Below are 10132 nucleotides of genomic sequence, written 5' to 3' on the forward strand. Positions count from 1 at the left end.
GTGTTAAACAAGAAACAATGTACAACTACTGTATATGACAAAACTAACTAATTTTATACATTACTACTGTGAAATATAAAGAATAACGAAAACAGTTGTTATATATAAAGGTATAAATTGTTGAATATGAGAAAGATTGATAAAATTGTTATTTTATGAGATTAATTCCTATTTACTATCGGTGTAAAAAGTTTTACATGTCGATTCATCACCATCACCCATTTGTATTATTTTATAGATTTTTAAAATAAAAGTCAAAACTTTTAATATCCGACGTCTATAATTAACGGGTGGTGTAAAACTTTCAATTAATCTCTTATTTTATTTATGTTATCTTTTCTATTTAAATAATAATTGGAATTAATTTATCAAAACAAAAGTAAAATATTGTTGGATTTATATACTGCTAAGACATACATAATTTTAAAAAAACTTTAAAAATATTGCATCATAGACAATTAAAATTAAATAGTGAAAACACAATTAAAATAATATTACAGTTTTATTATTGTTCAAAATATATATTGATTAAAGAGAGTATTCTAAAAAAGTTATACAGTATCATATCAGCAGTGGTAAGAATTTTTATAACCTTCACAAATATGGAGCATTTATCTTGCTATTGACTTCCCATATTTTCATATTTTTGAAATTATTTTTATTATTAATTATTTATTTTATTTTATTTTTATTTAAAAAATTTCACTTTTATTAACATATTAAAAATAAAAAAATTTAATAGTATAAACAAAATTTTTGATACGGAATTTTTCACATTATTTAAAATATCAAGCATTTTTATCGATATTTTATAAATTTTCAATGAAGAAATATCAAAAAATTTGAAAATTCATTTCCTAAAAAATCTCAAATCCATTCCAAAAATTATTAAAATTTTCATAAAACTACTTATACTATCAAATTTTTCGAAATAACATTGTTGTTGGTTTTTTCAATAAGAATCTAATTGCTCTAAAAGGTAGTATTACACTAAAATTGCTCTAAATTTTCAATATGTTTTAAGGAAAGTATCAAAAAACCCGCCATGGATACTTGCAATTGATGCCAAACACTTGAAATATATTGTAACCTCGATTATTACCGAACATCAAATACTTCATGTCCTTGATTTCTATGTGAATCACAATGTTGTTCTGAGATAAATCTTATGGTAAGAATCACAATTGGAGTCCACATATCAAGCACCTTCTATTAGAAAACGAGATGCACAAATAGACTTCAATTTTATATTTAATAAGTAATGTAATAATTCATCTTCTCAGGGGTTGAATCTCATGCCTTGAGTTCCGTTGTTGTCATTCAATAATTTGAAAATAAACATAACACTGAAATACTTGGACCAAAATTGACAGCTTGACAAAATTTAATATGCCAAAGATGTTCAGTTTCTAATAAATAATTATACAAGTTATACTCCAGACGCAGCTAATATGATTCAAAATTGGTGGAAAAATTGAATGATATTGTAATGTGTATATTGACAAAATCAGCTCTTGAATCTGACACTTCGACTGATAGTTGGATTAATTCCAGAGGCTTCCCCGCCATAAGGTGCAGTCTGCGTTCTGAAATTCTGAACCTGTCCTCCCCGATTCTTAAGAGCTTTTTGATGCTTGAGCTGCATATTGAGTTAGCAAGAGATTGTAAAATAGGAAAGAAAGAAAGTTGAACGTTTAAAGTTGAAGAGTCTGTTAACCAGAGAGGAAGTGGAATTACCTTGTAATTCTTTCTAGGATTCTTTTTATTCTTGTTGCGACTTCGAGTTAGTCCTCTGTTCTTTGCCATCTACAGCACGTCAGTGAACAAGTTGAGACTTACAAATTTGCAGAAACATAAGAACAATTAGAGTGAAAAAACCTCAGATCGAATAAGAACCTGAGAAGTGATATAGCGCTTTCCGTCCACGGTCTCCTCTGGCAAAGAGGGGACAGCTGATTTCCTGCAAAAGCAAAACAATCTTAATATTTCATATTGCTTATAGAAAACAAAAAATATATTAATTTCATATTGAAAAAGATGGAAAAATTAATATCCTTAAAGACCAGAGATAAAGTAGTCCAGGCAAGTGGACTCCAAAAGTTCACCTTGAATGGGTCGCTGCTTTTGCAGCACTTTTTGCAGCACGTTTTGCAGCTAGCAAAGTTTCTGCTTGTTTATAAACCTCATTTTCTGGGTCACCTCCGCTTTCAGTGACCTTTTTATCATCAACTTTATGAGCTCCAAGATCAGTCATTTGATCATCATCATCACCTTTGTCATCCTCAGTTTTAACGCTAGCACCAGCCAACACACGGACTTCATGTTGCCGCCGGCGATTAAGAATACCATCTCTCTTGGGCAAATCATCATCACCAGAAGCCACCTTATCACAAAAAAGGGATCAGACAGATGTTTCAAAGAACATGCTATATAATGAATGAAAACTGCCGAAAGATTTCACTTGATATCATGAATAGCACTGTGTGCAGATTGCATATGTTTTATATGACCAAACTAAACAAATTTTAGCAATAGTCTGGGCAATAGTTCAGTGTCAGCCTCAGTTTGTAGGAAGCATTATGAATACTAGTGGAAAGACAGACACTAAATGTCTGTTTGTCTGCTTTTCCATTGTGTTAAGATGTATACGTCTTTCATTGTATAACATCCATTTTAATTTAATTTCCTTTAGTTATGGTGCATATTTAAGTTTGGAAAATAATTTGTCGTTAAGGAGAAATTTGTAAAAGGAATGTTAGGAAATGAAAAAGATGGAGGCATAGAGCATTGAGTGCAAAGAGATTGCAATGAGTTGTGTTTACTTAGGCTGTGAGGGCTAACAATTGCAAATGAAATTAGAAATCAGAATCCGTCTATAAAATCTCATTTTTAGTACCTTGAATTTCTTCAGATTAGCATTAACAAACTCTGAAACTTTACCGGAGACACGACCATTAGATAGTCCTGCTGTCCCATTAACATTGACAGCATCATCATCAAAATCATCATATGTAGCAAGCTGGCTGTGAAATTTGTAAATTGCCAGTAAGTTCACAGATGTTGGAAAGAAGTAAGGAAAGAGATATATGAGAGTGAAGATATACCCATTAGCCGGTCTTGAACGCTTTAGAGAATTACTTGGCTTTGGAGCAGTTTGATTATACAAACCCTTTTGTTGCAACTTTTCCTCAAGAGAAGCTCTAACTTTTAACATTTCCAAACTCTGGGCGCCAATGTGATCCTTCTGCCATGTTAATGTGCAACAGTTAAAATATTAACCTAATATAGCAATAAACTAAATAAAAGATTAAATATATTTTGAAATCTATAAATCACCTGATCTTTTACTTTTCTTCCTTTTTGTACACCAACCTTTGAGACATCCGATTTTTTCTTCTCAACTACATTGCTAGGCTGCAGCAATGCATAAAAAAAATTAACTGCTAAGGACTTGTCACTTTTTAAGATTATAAATAAGACATAAAAATATAAGCCAAGATTAAGAAGTGATAACTACCATTGCTTCTTCTTGTGATACAGCGGAGACCAGAGGCTGTTCTTGGTGTATAGTGATAGAATCCGCTGGCATTGGAGCATTTTCATGATCTGACCCGCTACTTCCTTTAAGAATGTCCTCAAGTTCAACTGGAAGTTCTGTGTCAAGTTGTTTTATCTGTTGAGTGAGGCATGATTAGAAATTTGCAAAGTCTAAAAATGATCAAGTACATCTCAGATCTGATATTTCTGTGTAATTTTTGCATTAGAGAGTTCATACATTAATCTAATGAATTATACAAAGTCCTCCAGGGTGTAAGCAATGCTACCAATCTATGTATGCAATATAATAAATTGTTTATGAACTATTTCCAAATGAATTTAGTTGAACTATTGATTAACCAAACTACAGGACTAAAACTGCAATAATATTGTAAAGTTGTAAAATTATAACAATTCCAACATTGTAAAATATACTACATCTAGAATACAAGAAAGCCTTGTATTTTCAAATAAGATGGATAGTCCAAAATACAAGAAAAACTGTAGACATTCAAACAAGTGATATCTGTCTCCATCTAGCAGCAGCTAAACGTGTAACTAATTCATTTCGATCTTGTTCACATGCAGTGTTATTTACGAAAAGCAAAAATAGATGTTTGTTCAAATTCTGCTACACAACAGTGCTATAGCCCATGTTTTAAAACCCAGACTGGTACAGTTATTGAATGGGTATGCACCCAAACTGGTGATAACGTCGTTAAACCAGTATCAAACAGATTAAACTGTCGGCCCAACTCGCTTTAGAAGCAGGGAAAAAAAACAAATTAAAACAGTAAGAAATATAGTCAAAAACCAAAACGTGAAGCACTGAAATCACTGTGAAAAACAAGATGGAAGAAGAATAGAGGATGGAATAAGTGAGAAAGAAGAATAAATGAATGTTTGGGTTGAGAATTGAGAGGAGAAAATAAAAAAGATAACTATCAAAAATGAAGATGACACGGTAAAAAAAAGTGGAAGATGGTCACTAGGGAAGATTATGAGAGACTCTTCGTGAGGCTTATAAAATCTGGGGTTTTGTGACTAATGGGATTGGGCTATAAACATCTGAAAGTTACATTAATATAATAACTAATAAGACAATTCAAACACTTTGATAAAAGAAACTTCACGAGTGAAACTGAGATAAATTGAACTCCAATAGTAATTTTTTACAGGATTCCAATATGCCCCCATTATCTATAAAATAGTATATAAAAAAAAACACAGTTCTTTTTATAAATCATGAATACTTTTCAATAGAAACCAGATTATGTGGTTCAATAAGTAACCTTTAGGTATTACCATTGTCCATGTGCTCTGACCAGGTCGACGGCCAGTCCGATTTTTAAAACATCGATTATAGTGCCGCAATACGGACTGTTTGACAATGTTGTTTTAAATGACATATTGTACAGAACAATAGCAATTGGTTCATATTTCGCTCAACATTACGTTGCTATCCATTATTTAACAACATTGCTCATGTGACAAGTAAATAACTACGGAAACTGCATTAAATCATTACAGTCGCAGATGTGAGCTAGTTTAAAAATGAAATACCTGATTTATTAATTCCTTGATCTCTTCAAGGCGAGCTATTACAGGATGATCATCCACTGGTTGCCCTTCAGACTTGAGTAGAAGGTAGAAGGTTATAGCTTGGCAATAGGACAGCATGAGAGGTTGTTTCAACTCAAAATAACGCACTACTCCTTCCATTACCGTTTCCCCCTTTTTAACCTTCATAAGAGATGAATTAAATTGTAATGAAATATGGACTTCAAGCACATCCAAGGGGAAATACATAAACGCGTACAAAGAAAGGGAAAACTATTGTCTATCCACGAAAAGTATGGACTGTGAGATTTTATTTTCAAAGTAAGATCATAAAATATGAAAGAAAAAGAGACGGATACACTTAAAAACAGTGGGAATACAATTATAATTTATAACAGTAGTATAATCCCACAGGGTGTCCAATGTTTCAGCAGAAAGAATAAAACAAATAGTACCTAAGGCCTAAAGAAACACAAAGTGAAAGGAAGAAATAACCAAGATAATCACAATTAAGCCTCTCTTGATATACAATTGATAAATTGGTAAATATATCAATTGACAGATTCTGCTCTTCTGAAGTCCACAGACCTCGGAGCCATTTCCCGGCAACATTCCATTCCAAAACATTCACATTGCCATGCTTTCAATAGGTTGCATGAGTTTACCATCATAACATGAATATGGCATTCTCCACCAAACAAAAAAGGGATATTCATTATTAAACTTAAATTATTGTAGACTATGACTATTTGATATAAATACATGTCAGCCTCTTCTCATGTTTTGTTAACTACTAGTAACGAAAATGGGCAGGTAAAAAAAAGACCACAGGAGAAAGAAAAACCTTGCTTAAAAATGGGTTGATTTTGCATTCAAGCTCTGTGTGTGCCTCGTTCAATTCTGACAACCAATCAACTAATTCTGGAGCAGACCTGCAAAGAGAAGAGAAGATAGTCACCAATTCAAGAAAAAACAGGGAAGTCTATCATATGGCAGTCAGACTGTCAACACGAGATAGGCTAATAAGAGCAATAAAGGGGGTGTGATCCAATTTTTGTGAGGATTCAACAGCTTCCCTCAGGGTAGACGTTCATCCAGATTTCTACTGATTATTGCTAGAAAAAAGTACCTATGTTAATGCTGTGAATGAAAAGTACCTATGTTAATGCTGTTATGATGAAAAGTGCTCATATAAATGCTGAATGCAGCTTTACACTATACTCCTAGTATCATGACTATCATGGCCAAAGCATATCAGACATTTGAAATTGAAAGGGTTTTACCCCCAAAAAAATTAATGTTGTGTGGTAATGCATCTGAAACCACACAAGTATACTCAAAGCAATGGCAATCAGTGATTGCAATCAAAGATATTTCTCAAACTGCACGAGTGAAATCAGCAAGGCAACAGCTTAGATTTCTACCGAGTTGCTCAAGCTTTCCTTTTTTCACTGTTTACCCTCAAATTAGGCCTTTTCCTCTAATAGCAGGACAGATTCCATTTCATTTTTTTCTTTTTCAATCAATTTTGGTAGGAAACTTCTAATCATCTTTTCAGTATGGGGTTCAAATGCTTTTATGTTGATGTTCTTAATATCTTGAGCATATAGGTATGTTTCTCTATTCACCAATGGTTTCAGAAGATGATCTTAACTAGTCTACCCTTAATTAATCAGTTTTCTAATAGAGCATCACAAACACCAAATTTTTGCCATTTTCTCTTTTATATCCTTTAAACACCAATATTATTTAAGTCTTTTTCTTCCATTTATTTAGTTTCGAATCGGTAATCCAATACATACATGCATATTCTTGAAACCAGTTTTTTTCATCCAAAGGTAATTCACATCTATGGATGCAATGTCGGTATCTGGTTTAGTAGCATAGGGCACAATGCACAAAATGGGAACATGATAAAATGTAATCAATAATATTAATGGCAATATAAGGACAATATTCTAACCTATACAGGACGTTCATTTGCTCCTCCTTTGATAAAGCATTCAGATCCTCAGCCTTGAAAGTTGCATCTCTATCCAGTGGTTTTATTACTCTGTTTCCTTTATCTGTTGCATCCTATAGAGATATAGAAGTTTACAAAATGTTTGTTGACAGATTCTACACTAGTAATCGACCATGCCTAGGCAACATACATTGAGATATTAAGCAGAACTCACCTTAGAAGTTAATTTGTCATTATCAATGTCCCAAAGGCCAAAGTCTTCCATCGTTAAGCCTTTTGCTTTCTCCCTTTGCATGTCGGTTGCAATTTTTTCCTCTTCTTTTGGGGCCTCATCATCACTTGCTTGTAGCTGAAACCAACAAGTTACAATTATTCAAGAGAAAAAACAAAAAGCATGAGAAATTAATCATTCACTTTATCTACCCAAAAGAACTACATATATGCATCAATGTTTCAAATATTACACGTGGCAAAATCCTTTTCAAATGCTATGCTCAAATCCTCACCTCAAAATTACGATTCTCAGCGCCATGTGAGTATTTTCTACCACCGGTAATTGTTTTAATATCTCCCTCATCTTCATCATCATCTTGCATTTCATCTTCATCTCCACCATGCTTTGAATCTAAATATTTCTTTTGCCTAATTACTAAGCAAAACAGAGACATGTTTATCAAAACCACCTTTCAAATAAGTTCCATTAAAAACTTTCAAAAGTAAGAAAGGAAATCAAGAACTATCTTCCTAAATCCGAACTATATATATAAACTAGTTAACCAATCAACAAACAGAACACTACCAGAGCTGGATCAATAACTTACATTTTGAAATATAGCCTTTGCCGTTACCATATTCATCCTCCTCCACATCATCATCATCATCATCATCATCATCATCATCATCATCATTATCATTATCATCATCATCATCATCATCACTATCATCATTATCAATATCCTTAAATTTGAAAGAATGAAAAAAATTAGACAAGTAAACAGACAAAAAAAAATCATGAACAGCCAAGTTTCTACTTATTAAACAAACAAACAAGTAGAACATAAAATATCAGAAGTAGCATCTATCCGGTTTAGCACTATAATAATAACTTCAAAAAAACCTTGGAGTCAAAAATAGGTATTTCATCATCTTCATCCGACTCTGCAGAATCAGCATTTATGTCAAGTGGAACAATATCCCTCTGCTTATGAACTGCAAATAAAGATCATCAACACAAGCTAATCACTTAATCGAAGCCAAATTCATAATAATCATGTAAAACAGATACTACTAAATTATAACTAGAAAAATAACTTCTAATCAACTTTTCAATCAGCAGAAGAAAAAATTGTTACAGGCATCTATCTCATCGTCCATGTCTTGAGTGGAAAACACATGACGGTCGCGTCGGGAACTTGTTGCAGCGTTGGTTACGTCTTTCTTCTGGTAGTTTTTGCTTCCTCTTTTCCCCATTCTATGTCCTGGAGAATAAAGGTTCGTTTACGAGATACTGTGAACTTGAGTAATGCCTCAGAGCAGTTGAGAAGATTTTGGAGCTTCGTTTTTTGCTGAGGATTGAGACGGTGGTTACAGCGGCGGAGGTGGAGCTAACTTGCGGAGGGAGAAGGGAGCTGTCGATGCAAAACTTCAAAAGAAAAAAGGAGAAACGGTATCAAAACCTAATTTATGATATGGGTTCGGTTTCTATAGTGTTGGACCTTAATGTGTTGACAATTAAAAAACGATTTGGGCTTTAACCTATCGAGTCTAAGGGCTCGTTTGATTGAGTTTTGATTTTCTATTTTTAAAAATGATTTTATAAATCAGTTTTAAAAAATTATTTTTAAAAAAATTAATGGAATAAAATCTGTTTGGTAGCTCTGTTTTTAAAAATCGTTTTAAAAATTTTAAAGTTAAAAATTTGTTTGGAGAAATTGTTTTTGGTTTCTAAAATCTAAAAATTGAAAAATTTATAGTTTTTAAAAACTATTTTATAAATCAATTTTAAAAGAGTTTTGAAGAAAAACAATAAAATAAAACATGTTTGGTAATTCTACTTTTAAAAATCGTTTTAAAAAGTGTACCACTTTTCCTTGTTTTTTCCTCATCATAATTTCCAAAACTAAAAATCAAAAACCAAAACCTCTAAAACCTGTTTTAGTTTTTTAGTTTTTAAAACTCTCAATAGAGAATAGTTTTCAAAAACAATTTTATAAAATTAGACTACCAAACAAATTTTCTTATTTTCAAATTTTAAAAACTAAAAAACAGTTTTACAAAATCAAATCAAACAGGCCCTAAGAGTTTTTTTTTTAAATGTAAATTCTATGTATTACTAAAACACTACGTAAAAATATAAAAATATTATATTTTTTAAATATGCATCTTCGAACGTATTTTGAGTTAATAGAATTTTGACTTAACGTTAAAAAATTATTGAGATGAATCTCTCATCAACATCAAGTACATTAAAAAGATCATTCAACACTGAAGTAAACTTTTAATTTGTAAATCTTTTATTTTTATAACTTTTTTTTAGTTTTTGTATAAATTAGTAGAAGTTGATTATTAAGTTAAGAAATAAATAGTTTTTGCATGAATGATAGTTTATACATAATGAAAAAACGTGTTTGATGGTTAAAAATAATGATCAATGCATTACTTTTGGGGGTTTTGTGGCTTACATTACTGATATTAACGAAGCTGAATGTTGCAGAAAATTTTGGAGATGCATCTCTAGAATTTTTCAGCGTTTGAATGCCCAAGAACCGGAGATGCATCTCCGTAATTTATATGTCTATTTTTTTTTCTTACGTGTAGGGTTGCTTGTAGTAATTGTGTGACACTTGTCTAGTTTACTTACAGGCATTGTGGTTGATAGAGACAACAGACTGAGGCGATGCACATCATGCATTTGTCTGAAGGGAAAAGAGTCAGGTTTTAGAGCTATTGTTTCCTCTAGCTTGGTTCATGCAGAGGCATCGACTTCTAAGGCTCACATATCTCCATTTTCTTCTTCCCGTACGAGACGGGTGTCATCTACTAACGCATCACTTCCTTCATCTTCCCATAGGC

At 32.2% G+C, this 10132-nt stretch overlaps 1 protein-coding gene across 1 annotated transcript; it reads right to left on the reverse strand.

Moving 5' to 3' along the window:
• Positions 1-1225: 1225 nt before the first annotated feature.
• LOC127108153 (protein THALLO) lies at positions 1226-8746 on the reverse strand. Its single transcript, XM_051045580.1, has 16 exons — positions 8413-8746; positions 8178-8269; positions 7882-8017; positions 7567-7709; positions 7275-7409; positions 7061-7173; positions 5942-6029; positions 5101-5280; positions 3518-3673; positions 3337-3414; positions 3105-3244; positions 2897-3023; positions 2106-2383; positions 1897-1960; positions 1738-1806; positions 1226-1639 (listed from the first exon to the last, which is right to left on the reverse strand). Exons 1-16 carry the CDS (start codon positions 8528-8530, stop codon positions 1508-1510), a joined length of 2049 nt encoding a protein of 682 aa, XP_050901537.1. The 5' UTR covers positions 8531-8746; the 3' UTR covers positions 1226-1507.
• Between the last annotated feature and the right edge of the window lie 1386 nt (positions 8747-10132).

The sequence above is a fragment of the Lathyrus oleraceus genome, chromosome 7 (assembly GCF_024323335.1).
Source record: "Lathyrus oleraceus cultivar Zhongwan6 chromosome 7, CAAS_Psat_ZW6_1.0, whole genome shotgun sequence".
Taxonomy (NCBI): domain Eukaryota; kingdom Viridiplantae; phylum Streptophyta; class Magnoliopsida; order Fabales; family Fabaceae; genus Lathyrus; species Lathyrus oleraceus.

Coding starts and splice junctions, on each gene's coding strand:
- LOC127108153 (XM_051045580.1), bottom strand. CDS start 8,530: ATGGGGAAAAGAGGAAGCAAAAACTACCAGAAGAAAGACGTAACCAAC. Junction 5,281..5,941: donor TCAACCCATTTTTAAGCAAG/GTTTTTCTTTCT, acceptor TCTCTTATGAAG/GTTAAAAAGGGGGAAACGGT. Junction 3,415..3,517: donor TATCACAAGAAGAAGCAATG/GTAGTTATCACT, acceptor GCATTGCTGCAG/CCTAGCAATGTAGTTGAGAA.